Raw genomic sequence first — 15,690 nt, 5'->3', positions numbered from 1 at the left:
GAATCTCTGCTGTCCCTTGGTGGCAGAGCAGGTAGAGCCTCCCCCAGCTGGGGGAACAAGGGCTGATCTGTCCTTCCTGCAGCCCCTGCTGCCCAGGGCTGGCCAAAGCCAAGGTGACACAGGCCCACAGCTGGGAACCTTGTGCTTGTCCAGTGTCTGTTTGGGATATCAGCTCAGGAATGGGATCAGTTGCTGTCTCTGCTGAGCTGGGCTGGTTTGTAGTACTCAGTGCCTGAGTGTGTTGCAGCTCCAAGCTCCACAGGCACAGCAGAGCTCCACTGTCTGTGCTGTTCTCAGCCATGATCTGGTCCCTTCCCAGCCTGTTGGGTATCTGCAGTGCTGTAGAAAATGTTAAATGGAAATAAAAACACTGGATCTAGGCCTTGGGTGAATCCAAGCAGCTCCAGGGGGATCTCTCAGCAGCCCAACTCAGCTTTCCTCACCTCAGCAGATGAAATGGCTCCAGCAGGAGATTAGGGAAAGACAGGCTGCTGAGGAGTCATGGCTTGGTATTTTTAGCATCCCAGTTCACACCTGTAGTGCCCAGGAGCCAGCACTTGTTATAATAAGCATAATCTAATTACAGAGTGAGAAGATCTGCCCTGGATGCCAAGAGAGGAGTGCTGGGAATGGCAGGAGCCCATCACTGCCTGTCCTGCCAGAACGTGCTCAGCTGAAACTGAGCTGCCTCTGCAAAACCACTTTGTCCTGCTGGAAAGCCATGGCCAGGATCACTCCAGGCATGATTCTGGGGGTCAGGGCTGTGCAGGGAGTGACAGGAATGAGCACAGGAATGAGGTGTAGGATTTCCTACCTGCACTGAAGGCTGTGGTGGTGTTTGAGGGTGCCCAGGATGAGGGAAGAGATGAGAATCTTGGCTCCATGTTTCAGAAGGCTGATTTATTATTCTATTCTATATATTATATTAAAAGAAAGTGATATACTAAAACTACACTAAAGAAAGAGAAAGGAGACATCAGAAAGCTAGAGAGGAAAAAGGAATGAATAATAAATTGCTGTGACTGACCAGAGTCCCACACAGCTGGCTGTGATTGGCCATTAATTTAAAACAATTCACATGCTGGGGAAACAATTCTCCAAATCACATTCCAGAGGAGCAAAACAGGGAGAAGCTGAGGCTTCCCAGCTTCCCAGGAGAAGAAATCCTGGCAAAGGGATAAAATATGTCAGTGACAAAAGGCCACCGTGGGAGGGTTGTGCAGGGAGTCAGGGTGACAGGAATGAGCACTGGTGCACACCAGGAGCTGTGGCATTTCCCACTTGGACCAAAGGTGTGCCCTGCAGGAGGAGCAGCAGCTGCTTTGGTCTCCTGTAGCTAGAGGACTTGTTTGCAATGTGGTCTTGAAAACAAAAATGTGATTTTGGTTCGAGGCCTTAGCTTTGTTCAGGCCATTAAATCTCCTCATGCAGATGATGTGGATGTGAGACAAATGAAGAAAATGGGTATATTCAAAAGCAGAATAGCACAGGGCCTCAGAAGATCCCAGCAAGCTGCTGCTTCCTGAATGTCTCCTTTACCTAGCACAGGACACTTCCAATAGGAAAAGGTGTTTTTTTGGGTTTTTTTCTAGGATACATAACTTGAAGAACCTTCTGCAGGAACACCAAAGAAATGACTCATTTTTATATTTACATATAGTAAGCAAAAACAAAGGCTTAGGCAGCCTCCTTTACCTGACAGTGAGACATTATCAAGGTCTTTTTTTTGGTGTTGTTCTTCTCCTCTGTCTGTTATTCAGATTTTCCTCTGCCCCATTTTCAAACAATAGGACAAACATCAGTTCTTAGTTCTGTGAAGAAAGGATCCAGCACAGTGTGTGTACCATGGGAAAGAAATCACCAGACAGGGCATGGGTGGTGGTGGCAGTGGTAGAAGTTATAAATTTTATGTCACCAAAACCTTTCTGTCTCAGGAAAAAGTGAAGAAGGGAAATGGCTACTGGACTGTGCTTGGTGCTTTGAGGCAGGGAGAACATAGAGCCACGTCATGGAAATTGATAAACAATCTGTGTTGGGCCAGCACTCCTGCCAGCACCTGCCAGTGCTGTACAGGCTTTGGCACAGTTTAATGCAAGGGAGATGTTTTCACAGGAGACAGGAGCCATAAAAATGATTTCAGCATGTTTTTTGCAGTGTGCTCCATTGCAATTAACTCGTGCACACACATGAAAAGGAAAGCCATGAACTCTGTTTGGGGCTTGGTGCTGCTGCTTGGATGATTCAGATGGGTTTGTTAGCAATGCAATTTGTATCTGCTTTTAAATGTTTTCTTTAACCTTATTTGTAAAACAAATTAAGATTAATTTGCCTTCAAGCTATAAGTGATTCCATAATTTGCTGTATCTTTTGGGGGAAGAGTCATCAGCAGGCAGAGAGCCTGTGACCTGCATGGTTTCTTCTCCTTTCCTTTTTCAAGGGGCCAGGGTGCAGCATTTATTCTCAATAAATCTGTGTGGCAGCATAGCTACAGCTGAACTGCTTTGGATACATTATCCTGAGGGATCTGTGGAGTGTATTCCTCATTTGTGCAAAGAAATAATGAGGAAAGAGAAAGGAAAAGTGGAGGTAGATGGATAAAAATCCAAAATTAAGTCATGAGAGAAGTGATGGAAGCAGGAGCTGTCCTGCAGAGAGGGAAAAGGAGAGGAAATATCCCAGGGGAATGTGCTGGTGGGAGTGCATGGAGGAAGGGCAGTCCTGCAGCAAGAGGAGAATGGGGAAAGCATAAGTGACAGAGAAATGTGTTTATGTAGCATTAAATACAATATTCTGATTAAAATAGTTTCTACTTGGGTGTCTGAGAAATGCAGTGTAAAGAAGATGCAACAGCAATCACTCTTAAATGTGTGAACAACCAAACAGAAACATTCTGGGCCATTTCCATTCCCAGGATGCACAGTTAAAATCAGGGCATCAGAAAATGTAAAAAATTGTGGTAGCAATCCTCTGCAGTGAGTGCAGACTTCAAAACTCTTGGTGAGGTCAAGTGGGGAGTCAGGCAGTCTGACACAGTTTTCATCTACAGCCAAAGTGGAACCAGAAGCTGCAAACTTTGTAGATGTGTGAGCCCTAGGTCAGAGTCTTGTTCCAACCTGAGAGTTCAACCCCAGGCCTTGCACCTCTCCAGTCTTTGAAACCAAGGAAAGCAGGAGAATGGTACCTGGACAGTTTCCAGGTGCTGTTCTGGCAGCACTGGGGTAACTGGGGAGGGAGGGCAGGGAAGGGAGTCCCTGAGCCAAAAGTTAGAGATCTTAAACCACTTTTAAACCTTAGAGTATTTCAAGCTCCTTAAGCCACTTTAAGGCTTTAGATGGGTTTAAAATGCTTAAAACACTGTAGGGCCTTAGATGGGTTTAAGCTGTTTAAGCTGATTTAGAGCTTTGGAATGACTTAAGTTTTGTGTCTTTAAGGAGGTTTTGAGGTCCTTTGGGCTCTTAATTGCAGAGGGTTTTTTGGACACTTTGAGTGAGGATGTGGCACGTGCCTGCTCCTGTGACCTGTGCTCAGGGACTCTTTCTATCCCTGGACAGCCAGGTTTCCCTGGCTCCACTTTCATCCTCCTTTCTGGAGGAAAGAAAAACATGCCAGCAGTCAGACATCCATGTGTAGGGAGGGATGGCTGCTCCAGATGTGTGTCCCTGGTGAGGGCTGCTGCTGAGAGTGTGGGATCTGCTCTGGTGGATGTATGAAATGCTGAGGAGTCCCAGCCAGGAGACAAGCAGCCCTGCCCCAGGGGACATCCTAATGTCCCTGTAATTACTGTGCTGGCAGCTGCTGATTTTCCACCTGAGTGCCAGTGCTGCTGCTCCTGGTGGGATGGAGCCATGCCTGCCAGCTTAGCACTTCTAGGGCTCGCTGGTTTTAAGAAGTGTCTGTGGGTAATACAGATAATCAGCATTTCCTTCCTTCTGTGCTTTCCCCTCAAGCCCTAATGCTCTGTGAGATAAATGTTGCCACCCTAATGCCCAGGTCTGTGGGGACAGTGACACTTTTATACCTGTGACTTGGGCATGGCCTGGCTCTTTGCCTTGTGTGCCTTCCCAGGGATCTTTCAGGTCCTTGGCTGTATCCAGACAGGATGTGTTTCAATGTTCTTGAAGGACTTACATGTACTTAATCTTTTTTAAAATCACCTCTATAATATTTTTTAAAATCACAGCTTTGGGCTGTGGGGCTTCCAGTGGCACAGCTTTATTATGCACCACAGGGAAAAGGTCTTGCATTTGTCCCCAGCTTCTTGCCTGATGGTTTCACTGGGCACCCAGCAGCCTGGATTAGAAATAACCTTTTTGTGAGCCTTCAGCTCATGGCCACCCTCCATCCACCTGTCTCTGTTGCAGCTTCAAGGTCTGTTAGCTTGGGCTGGCCTAGAAACCCTTCCCACCTTTGATTCCTGCTGCTCTTTGTGCCTTGCCTGCTTCTCCTCTCTCTTTCTGAGTCATTCCTGATATTTGGGCTTCTGACCCTGATGGAGAGGGCTGATGTTTTCCTAAATGGGTCTGCAAAGACCTTCCTGAGGAGCAGCTCATTTAGTCAGCCACTTGTGTTTGATGTTGTTGGTGTTACATTTGAATTTCTGTTGCCATTTTGTCACCCTGTCACTCAGCGTTGTACCTACTCCTTTAGAAAGAGTGAAAATACATTTCACTTATACCAGCAAGTAAATGTGTTATATACAGAATTTTCAACAAATGTCCTCTGGAAATTTGTTTGACAGGTTAAAATGGAAGCTGCTTTTCAGCCTTACTGCCTGTGCAAGTTACCAGCTCCTGCAGTGTGCAGCTATCAAATGTGACACACACAGAAGCTGTTGCAGGTTGAGAAGGGCTTTGCTCCTGGTTTTTCTTTATGCCAAACCTGAGGGATCTTAGTGCCCCAAATTAGCAGGCCATGGGAGAGTGATGGGTGGAGTCCTGGGGGCACTGCCAGGGTCAAGGTGATTTAGGTGGGTGGCATTCACATTCTCTGATAAAATCCCTTCACCCAGGATTTCTCTCCTGGGAAGCTGAGAAGCCTCAGAGAAAAGGAAAACAATTCTGATCTCATTTGCTTCTCCTGTGCTGTGCCCATGTGGAATGTGTTTGGAGATTGTTCACCCCCAGGTGATTGTTCCATTGCATTCTGCTGGGAGTTGTTTTCACTCTTTGGCCACTCAGGGCCAGGCTGTGTCAGACTCTGGAGAGGGTCAGGAGTTTTCATTATTATCTTTTTAGCATTCTGTGAGTAGCCTTTCTGTATTCTTTAGTGTAGTTTAGAATTCTTTAATATAATATAGTATCATTATAATATCATAAAGAGCCTTCTGAGATCATGGAGTCAGATTCATCATTCTCTGCAAATACAATATGGGTGTCCTCCTCAGCTGCAGGTGACTGTCCCCTCTCCTTCATAAGGGCTTTCCTGAGTTATTTCAGCCAAAAGCAAAATGGTTGAAAGCATTTTTCAGGTTGTTTTCATTTGTGTTTCAATAATCAGCTCCCCCATTTCAGGTGAGAACTGGGAGGTTCTTGCATCACTCTGGGGTCTGAAGGATCCCATTTCATGGCACCCAGGGGATGTGCACCCCTGGCAGGCTTTCTCAGGCCAAGCTCTTCACTCACTGGGTCACTCAGCACCAAGCTCAGCTCTGCCCCCTGCACTCCCCTCAAGGCTGCTTCCCTGCCCCTGCAGATTTCACAGCCTCTCCTTGCCTGCTGCAGGGGGGACCCTCCTCCTCCTCCCATCTGTTTAAATCACTTCTGAGGGGGAATCAGGACTCAGATGATATCAATAAAAGGGAATAATGTAATTAATGCCAGTCATAATGGTTTTGTGGAAAATAGTTCTTACCAAATAAATGTGATGACAAATGTTGAATGTTTGGTAAATGGAGGCAGCTGTAGTGGATGTCACATGAGGAGTTTAACTACAGGCACTGATTAAAAAAGCAGCACTCTGCAATATCAGTGTAGCACACTTAGCTGGATTAAGATCTTTGTTGACTGACATTTTAGATTTGTTAAGGAGAATCACTGTCAAATTAAAATATTTTGAATGGAGATCTGCAGTGCTTGGTGAATGCCTGAGAGTCCTCCAGTACCCTTAATCAGTCTCAAAAATCTCTGCTGAAAAATCTGCAGCTTCCAGTGCAGGCAAAGGGCAGCAAATGCCAAGGGCATGGCTTGGCAGGGTGTGGGCTGTGAATGGAGCAGGGACACGAGGGGACACGGGCACAGAGGGCTCCTGGTGCCCTGGCACGTGTGGACAGAGGGGCAGCAGGAAGCACTGAAGTGTTTGCTGTGCCTGCACAGCTGGCTTGGTGGTTCTGGCACCCTGTGGCAGGCAGCAGCAAGTCCAGCCCAAATTCCTGCCTGGCAGTGAGGGGAGGCAGGAAGCCCCAGGGCTGGGTGAGCTCATGGTGCTGAGAAGGTGAGCCCTTCCCTGGGGTGCCTGTCTCCCCACCAGGGAGATGCTCTGAGAAGCCAATCCAGATAACTCCTTCAGAGTCGGTGCTGTGCTCAGATGACAGAACCTCTGTGAGATAAATTTAATCTCTGTTGCTCATCATTAGACAGCGAAGTAAAAGTTTTGAGAGGAAGCAAGAGCAAACTGTCAGGGCAGCAGTGTGCCCTGGTGGCTGAAACACCAATGGCATCCTGGCCTGGATCAGGAATGGTGTGGCCAGCAGGAGCAGGGAGGTCACTCTGCCCCTGTCCTGGCACAGGTGAGGGCACACCAGGAGAGCTGTGCCCAGCCCTGGCCCCTCAGCTTGGGAAGGACCTTGGGACACTGAGCACATCCAGAGGGGACAGCCAGGCTGGAGAGGGGCTGGGAACACAAACCCTGAGAGGAGCCCCTGAGGGAGCTGGGGGTGCTCAGCCTGGAGAAAAGGAGACTCAGGGCTGTCCCCATCACTCTCACAGCTCCTGAAAGGTGCCTGTGCCCAGCTGGGGCTGGGCTCTCTCTCCAGGAACTGACAGAACCAGAGCACACAGCCTCGAGCTGGGCCAAGGGAATTAAGGTTGGATATTGGAAAAAAGTTTTTCACAGAAAGAGTGATAAAGTTCTGGAATGTTCTGCCCAGGGAGGTGGTGGAGTCCCCATCCCTGGGTGTGTTTAACAAAGCCTGGATGTGGCTCTGGGTGCCAGGGTTTAGTTGAGCTGTTGGGGCTGGGTTGGACTCAATGACCTTGAAGGTCTCTTCCAACCTGGTCATTCTGTGATTCTGGGACAATTTCAAAACTATCCCATGGGTTCAGTTCAAGGCAGAGGCCAGCTTTAGCTTCTGCTCATATTCAGAGAAAAGAAGTATTTGTGTGAATGCAGCACAACTTTGGGGCATGTGTGTAAGTAATTTTTTTTCACTCCTCTGCTGCACCTTCTATGAGAGAGGCAGAGGAGAAGCTCTGGAAGCAAAGTGACTGCTGAAGGAACTGGAGCTGTGGGAGGGCTTTGCCTCTGGGGTCAGGACTGCTGCAGGGCTTAAATGTTTGGTGTGCTGCAGCAGTTCAGCTTCAGTGTGGTCCACACAGGTTCAGGGGGAGCAGGCAATGAGCACAGGCTTCATGGCAACCATTTGAGCTCACCAGGAAGGGCTGGGTTCAGGTGCTCTTTGTGGAACATGTCTGTTGTAGGGTCACAGAGCTGAAAAATAAATTCCATTCTATTGGTACCTTCTCCCTGATCTTCCCTTTCCCCAGTTCTTTTGATGCTCCTGGGTTTATTTTTTGGCTCTGCATGATCCAGTGTACTTGGCATTGTCAAGAGAAAGTTATTCAAATAGAAACAAGTAGCTCAAAGATAAATATTTCCTGAAGGCATCTTCATCCCTCCTTCTGTAAATTGCTGAGATCTTTTATCTCTGTTAATATTGCCTGGAGGTCCTGTCCCAACAAGAGCAGGACATACAAGGTAATTGTGTCAAGGTGTCCAGCCTGAGACAGACAGGGACCAAGAGCTGCAGTGCCAACAAGCCCATGGCATGGGCCTTGCTGTGCCAGGTCTGTTTGCCCACACAGAATGGGCTTCCTTTGGGGCAGCTCTGTGCACCAGCCCTGGCTGTGTCTCCTCCTTGGCAGCCTCTGTGTAGACACTGCTCAGAGGAGCCATCCATCAATCTTCCCCTCCATCTGTGTCACAGGAGGAGCTGCCCTGATGCCTCAGGATTTCAGCTTTTACATTTTTCAGATCCTGTACTGCATTAGAGCATCACTCCAAACTCCACACAGAGTGTTAGTTACTGTCTGCACAGTTTGGTCACACACACAATCCCTCTGGGCCTGGGACCCAAGGACACCCCACAGCCTCAGGCACCAAAAATATAAACAAAAGTGAATTCATTTACCCCCAGGAGCAAACTGGGGGTAAATGAATTCAATAGCTGAAGCTGTAATTGCAGAATTAACCCCTGGTATGTAAATGGAGCAAACTTACAATTGTCTGAAAAACTGGTGCCCATTGTCCAGCTTGGGTGTAGCCTCTGGGAGGCTGTGACTGCCCAAGGTGTGGCTGTTGAAGGCCTTCAATAAATACCCACTTTATCCTCTGGATCTTGTCTGGCCTCTGCTCTAGGCAGCCCCTCCAAGGCAGCAGCTCCAGTGCCTTCCCCTTGCAGCAGGGAGGGCTGGAGCAGGAGCCTGGGGCTGGGGCACACAAAGAGCTGCCCTCGAATTTCAGACTCAAGCATCTGGGCTGGTGCTGCCTTTGGGTTGCAAATGCTGCTGTCTGCAAAGTTAGATGTTTTAATAAACAAAGAAAAAAGTTGATTTCTGATTGTTTTCCCCACTGCCAGCTGCAGGAGCAGCTGTAGGGTGCCTGTTTGCATTCTCTAACTTTTCCCTGCTCTGCACTTGTTTGGGCCTTTTCAAGAGCATGTACTGAGTTGTCCTTGACATTACAAAGCCAGCACATAAGTGTTGTTTCATATGGAAATTAGTTGTTGTTTTCCAAGCCTTGCTTTAATTGCAAAGATCAAAGTGTGGTGAGTTGAGCCCTTTGAGCTGAGGAGGTGCTTGGCAGGAGTGAGCATCCCCTTCCACCCAGCTCCCTCTGCAGAGCTGCTTGGTGGTGCCACCTCAAGCACATTTTGCCAAAACCCTTTAACTTGCTGGTGTGTTTTATCCTTCCTGGGCTAGGAGAGTCCTGTGGGAATAAATCACACAAGGATTCTATTTTCTTCATGGTGGAAAAAGCCATTCTTTATTCACATATCTCCTTTTTATACAGTTTTACAGACCTTGTGTGGGACTCCAATTGGTCACTAATTTTTTGCCAGTTACTTTATTGTTATCCTGCATTGATTGGTCACTCAAACTCTCAGAAAAGTTGTTTGTAAAATACAGTTTTCATTTTTCTATCTAACAGTGGAAAACCAGTTTATACAGGTGTAAGTTGTTTTTTACCCAGGAATAGCTTGTTATATTAATGAATTGCTCACACCAGGATTGCTTTCACATGGGAACTTGCAAAGTGCTAGCTTTGACAAGGCCAACCACTGGTTCCAGGAGAGCAGGCCTGATTTTATGAAGCCTCTCTCTATGATTTTTCTCCATTTCTGGAACAGAGCCCTGCTCCTCTTTGCCTGTGGCAGCTTGCCCCTGGGGAGGATGGGGCAGTGCTGTGCCCCCAGCTGGGGCAGCTCTCCTTGCTGCAGTGTCCTGTGGCACCCTGGGTGCTCCTGTGCCATGGAAATGCCAGTCCTGGCTCTGAGCTACCCCCCTGTACCTGCCCTGGGAGAGGGGCTCTTGGGATGGGTGTTTGTTTATCTGCCCAGGAGCTGGACTGCACACAGTGGGAAATAACAGCAAAAGGCACAGCCTGAGCTGGGCCAGAGAGGAGCAGAGCCCTGATCCCTGCTCAGCACCCAGGAGTGCCCTGCCCACCCTGGGGGCCAGCACAGGGGCAGGGAGGGGGCCAGGCAGAGCCTGTCAGCCTGAGCACATGGAGGTGTGTGCAGTGCTGCTGTATTCCATTAATTGAGATACTCCCATGAACAGATTAAATATTTTTCCTCTTTATTTTATACTTTATAGGTCATTCTTCCCCAGAAACACTCTGTTTGTTGTCAGTTAAACAAATCCTGGCCTGTTGTTCAGGTGTATTTTTTTACTCCTTTGCCTGACAACTGGCAGTGTCTTGCCAGGCTGGTGATCCCACAGTTGTGACTTTCTGTATTTTGCAAGTCATACCTGTTGTTGAATAGAGAAAATGTAAGGTATTAATATTAATGGATGGATTAAAATACCAGCAGAGGATTCCCTACTCAGCCCTGTGGATTTCAATGACTCTGAGTAGAACCATGTGAGAGCTGAGTGTGTGAGCCCTCTGTGCTGTGAATGCTGGGTCAGGCTTGCTCTCTTTTCTTCTCAGCACATTACCAAGATGTGACAGTGTGGTGCTGTGTGGCATTAATGCCTTCCCATCCCCAGTGATGATGATCATCAGTTTGTGTGAGCATCTCAGTGCCAGAGGGAGTCCCTTGGTCTGTCTCTGGACCTGGCCACAGTGTGTACCAGCCTGCACATCACACTCAGCACTGATCCAGGCTGCTGTGTTTAAGTACACAGAGAAGGCATTTTGTCTGAGAAAGAGCCATGGTCTCAATCTGCTGGTCACAGTTTGGATGTTGAGAAGCCTGCTGGATGCCACTCTTCTAAAGGTTTAGCAGCTTCTGCCCCTTTCCTCAGCAGCAGCCATCCCTTGCTGCAGGGATGTGTAACTCAGCAGGGCATGGCACAGCTGCTGTCACTGGTGGGTGCCCAGCTCTGAGAGTGAGATCTGAGTGTTTCATCAGCTCCCCTCCACAGGACTGGCCAGGAGCTGGCTCCAGCCACCCCCTCCCCCTGTTGCTGCTCTCCCTCCCTGTGCTGGTGTTCACAGGGGTCCCAGGATGAGGGAAGAGATGAGAATCTTGACTCCGTGTTTCAGAAGGCTGATTCATTATTTTATGATATATATTATATTCAAAGAAAATTATACTAAAACTCTACTAAAAGAATAGAAGAAGGGATTTCATCAGAAGGGTAGCAAGGAATAGAAAGGAATGGAATGATAATAAAATCTTGTGACTGACCAGAGAGTCCAACACAGCTGGACTGTGACTGGCCATTAATTAAAAACAACCAGATGAGACCAATCACAGATGCACCTGTTGCATTCCACAGCAATTATTGTTCACATTTTGTTTCTGAGGCCTCTCAGCTTCTCAGGAGGAAAGATCCTAATAAAAGGATTTTTCATAAAATATGTCCTTGACCCCTTCCTGCAGCAGGAGGAGCTGGGCTCAACTTGTGGTGTGCACAGGCACCAGTCAGTCCCTGCAGTCCCAGAGCAAATGGATTGCCCAAAGCAGCAGCAGAGCCCTTTGTGAGAGTGGCCCCACTGCCCTCACCACAGCCCAGCTGCTCTTCTGGAGCTGAAATCTGACAGCCAAGTCTGGAAAAACACACTTTTACGTCCACACTCTTCCCTACTCTAGTTGTCACTGCTTTATGTTAAAATGCTAAGACCTCTAAATTACTGAGGCTGCACTCAATCCCCTGCTCCAGATCATGGATAAATATATTTAGAGAATCACAGAGTATCCTGAGTTGGAAGGGACACACAAGGACCATCAAAGTCCAACTCCTGGCCCTGCACAGGCACCCCTAGAATGCCACCCTGTGTTTGACAGCATTGTCCAAACATTCCTTGAGCTCTGGCAGCCTTGGGCTGTGATCCTGGGGAGCCTGTTGAGTGCCCCAGCACCCTCTGGGGAAAGAACCTTTTCCTGATATCCAGCCTAACCCTGCTCTGCCACAGCTCCAGGCCATTCCTGGGGGTCCTGTCACTGGGCACCAGAGAGCAGAAAGGGGAACCCTCAACCTGTCATCACCATCATCAAAACACTCCCTACATCCAGGGTTCCTTCCATGCCTGTTCCTTCTGAAGGATTTATGGCCACCCCCTGCAGCACTCCAGTTGTGAGAACCATCCCACCACGTTGCTGTGCTGGCAGCTGTATCCCAGTTTTCCTTCCACACCATAGCCCTGGGCTCCTGCTGTTGGTGTGCATTAGTGGATGCACTTCACTTGGGCTGATCCCACCACTTTTGGGGGAGGAGAGGTTTTAATTCCTACATGACCATTCTGTTGTTTTGAATCCATCCATAACCATTTTGGTTTTGCTGGCACATGGATCCATCCCCTGTTTTCACAGAGATACACACAGCAGCAGTGCACTGCATCCACCTAGCTCTGGCTCCCCTGGCTGTGCAGATAGGGAACCTCTCACCCTCTCCTTCCCCACCATGCTGTTATTTCTGTCAGAATGGAAACACTGCATTAAGCTCTTTCTGGTTCAGTGCAGGGCCATTTGCTATCCAAAGGCAGACTGCATGTCAATTTGCTTTCAAATGCCTCGTTAAGCCTCTTCTGATTTACTCAGCTGATGATTGTGCTGAGTTCTTTTCCAACCTGCATCTCTCCTTTGTGAGAGGCAACAGCAGTGACCCAGAGCAGGGGAGAGCTCTGGGTGACTGAGCAGCCAAGGGCCATGGGTGGCCATGCCCTGTGTGCTGTGCTGTCACTGCTGGGAGACCTACCAGGGACAGTGGCTTTCCTACAGCTTCTCTTTCTCCTGTGTGCCTCCCATACTGTCTTCCTGTTGTCTTCCCATAATTCATCATTGCACCATTTTCCTGGAGAAAAACAGGCCTTCACTGCCACTCCACAATGGCCAAGTGCTTTTTAGCAGAACTCCAGTATGCACTCCATCTTCTTGGGAAAACCTTTGGTGTTCAGGCAGTCCCAGGCACACTCAGGCCCTGGGAGCTCTGTGAGTGTGCTCTGGGGTTGTTGAAATCCAAGGGAGACTCTGTCCTGGTAAACCAGTGGCATCAGGCACTCCTGCTGTGGTGGCCAGCAGGAAACAGAGCCACCACTGCAGCAGCACCCAGGTGTTACCTGGCCACAGCTGAGGTGGGAATGGTCAGCAGTGGCTCCAGGCATCACTGAGCTCAGAGCCCCTTGCAGTTTCCAGACACGTGGCTTTGGTTTGGGTTTGGATTTTTAATTGTTGGGGGTCCTGTTTTTCCTAGAGTGGGGCCTCTATGGGGCATGCAGTAAATCACTGTTGTTCCTCAGTATAATTGCTTACAACTCTCCTTATTTTAAGCATCTTAAGTGCTGTTTTTAACCACCTTACAGGCTTCAGGCTCTACCCATTCCAGAGTAGCTCTGAGGCCTCTGGATGCTTTTTCACAGAATCACAGAATGACCAGGTTGGGAGAGACCTTCAAGATCATTGAGTCCACCCCAGCCCCAACAGCTCAACTCAACCCTGGCACCCAGAGCTACATCCAGGCTTTGTTAAACACACCCAGGGATGGGGACTCCACCACCTCCCTGGGCAGAACATTCCAGAACTTTTTGCTGTCTCTAAATATTGATGCTCAAGGTTTTATTTCAAGGCTTTTCAAAGCAGAGCTGCACTGGCAGCACCAGAGCATCCTCCACAAACAAGGTACCACTGAGCCTTTGTCATGGTTTGATGCTGGCACAATGCCAGTGTCCCCATGAAAATATATTCTCCCCTTGGCTGCTGTGAGGTGTGACCAGAAATAGAGCAAAGCAGGCTCCAGCTTAGGAATAAAGGAAAGAACTTTATTAACTTACAATATGAAAAAATGGACACACAGAACTCAGAATGAAAATGTTCCTCCTCCTCCCCTCAATTTCCACCACCACACAAAATAGAACCTTAGATTCTCAATCCAGTTACCACCTCTCAGATCATCAACTCTCAGTTCATCACCACCCTTCAGATCATCAACTCTCAGTTCATGAAGGAGAGAGAAGTCCCCTTGTACCATAGGCTTCCCCAGGAAACTGAAACCTCTTCCACTGTTGGGAAACAGCATTGTTTGCTGGCTGAGGTGAGGCCAGCAGGATGAAATACCAGAATTTATGTTTTTATGGTGTTAAACATAGTGTGTGCCAGTGATTCTCAATAAATGCTGTTGATAATATCAGTTCAGTCCTTAAGAATAGTATTCATGTAATACAGAAAATGAGTTTGGGCTAAAACTAGGGATTTTTTTTCCTGCCACACCTTCTAATTTAAGCATCTTATAAAATTTCCTTGAGACTTATTTTTTTTTAAAATAATTCTTCTGTACTTAGGTGACTCTGGTAAGTGGATCATCTTGATTCTCTGTTACTGTAAGGATCAGTAGCAGCTGAAGATAAATTTGGGGCACAAGATGCAATGGGCCATTATCAGTTTTAAAAGAAAATGAAACTTCTGTGTATGCAGGTTCATCCTCTGGCACAAAGCTCCAGCCAATAATTCTGCAAGGAGAAGAAATGCAAGTGAGGGCAAAGTAGCTGCCAGCCTTGCAGCAACTCCTCATTGCTCATGGGGCACAGAGGCAGCAGGGCTGTGCCAGGGCTGTGCCAGGGCTGCAGTACATGTGCCAGTGCTGTGCCAGGGCTGTGCCAGGGCTGTGCCAGGGTGCTGCTGGCACGAGAGACTGACAGTGTGCCTCTGTGCCCACAGCTCATCAGCGATGGCAGCGTGGTGTACGCGGAGGCGCTCTGGGACCACGTCACCATGGATGACCAGGAGCTGGGATTCAAGGCTGGAGATGTCATCGAAGTAATGGATGCCACCAACAAGGAGTGGTGGTGGGGCAGGATTCTGGACAGTGAAGGCTGGTTTCCAGCCAGCTTTGTTCGGGTAAGATCTTCATCTTTCTTTGTGTCCTCTCTATGAGCAGCAGGTGTTTGTTCTTCTCCAGGTTTAATGGTCTGTGGTGACTCCAGAGGACTTTCACTGCCAGGGATGGTTCAGCATTGTCTTGTTGGTATTCCTCTACAAGTGCAGGGTGCCCTCCTGGCTGAGCAGCCACCACTGTGGATAACTCCTTCTACATGAGTAAATCAGGGCAAAAGGTTCAGCTCCAGACTGGAGCAGAGCTGTGCCAGCTGGGGAGCTGCCCTCTTTGGTGGTTTGCAGCCTGGCTGCTGCTTACCCATCTGTACATTGGCTGATTTGTGCCCAAGCACATGGCATCCACTTCCAGGAGCAAGCAGCGCTCTCCTGGAGGAATCCCTGATGCAGGTCCCTGGATTCTTCACTCCAGTGTCCACTTGGACAATAGAGATGAGGTGGCACCAAAGGCACCTCTCTGCAGCTGGTGCCAGTGCAGTGCCACGGCCAAGGGATGAACCCAGCTGACTCACTCACTTTAGTGCCTGGCTGCTGGCACTGTGAGCCAGGCACTAAAAAATGGAGGAGAAAAGCACAAGAAATGTCTGGGCAGTGATCTGGGGCAATGTGAGACACTCAGTGCTCGTGTGCCAAGGCTGTCCCCTGGTGCCAGCTTCAAAGCCCACACAGAGGAGCTGTGCAGACCAGCCCAGACAGTGCCAACTGCACCTTGCAGAGGCTTCATCTCCAGCAGAGCTTTCTGAAACACATCTGAACTCTCAGGGCAAGCAGGGGGGAAGCAGGAATGTGGAAGGTGGTAACTGCTGTGCTGTCCCGCTGGGAGGAGTTAGGCTTTTTTCCTTTCTCCTGCCTGTGACTCTCGCTGTGGGTGCCTGACAGCTCTCATCACCTCGGGGCAGGCTCCTCAGCGCTGCCAAGGCAGGGAGGTGCCTAAGGGCAGAGATTCTCAGCCCTTTAGCTCTTTATCCAGGTCACTTCAG

The 15,690-nt window shown here is 48.7% G+C and overlaps 1 protein-coding gene across 1 annotated transcript in view; it reads left to right on the top strand.

Annotated features, from left to right (window-relative positions):
• ARHGEF4 (Rho guanine nucleotide exchange factor 4) overlaps positions 1-15,690 on the top strand; it is a 192,157-nt gene that overhangs the window by 154,430 nt on the left and 22,037 nt on the right. Inside the window, exon 6 of the mRNA XM_050978075.1 lies at positions 14,537-14,716. Coding sequence (XP_050834032.1) covers positions 14,537-14,716 — 180 coding nt within the window. The remainder of the gene's footprint in view (positions 1-14,536; positions 14,717-15,690) is intronic.

The sequence above is a fragment of the Serinus canaria genome, chromosome 9 (assembly GCF_022539315.1).
Source record: "Serinus canaria isolate serCan28SL12 chromosome 9, serCan2020, whole genome shotgun sequence".
NCBI classification, from domain to species: domain Eukaryota; kingdom Metazoa; phylum Chordata; class Aves; order Passeriformes; family Fringillidae; genus Serinus; species Serinus canaria.
Note: the sequence above shows the minus strand (reverse complement) of the source record. Positions and strands in the feature narration are given on the sequence as shown.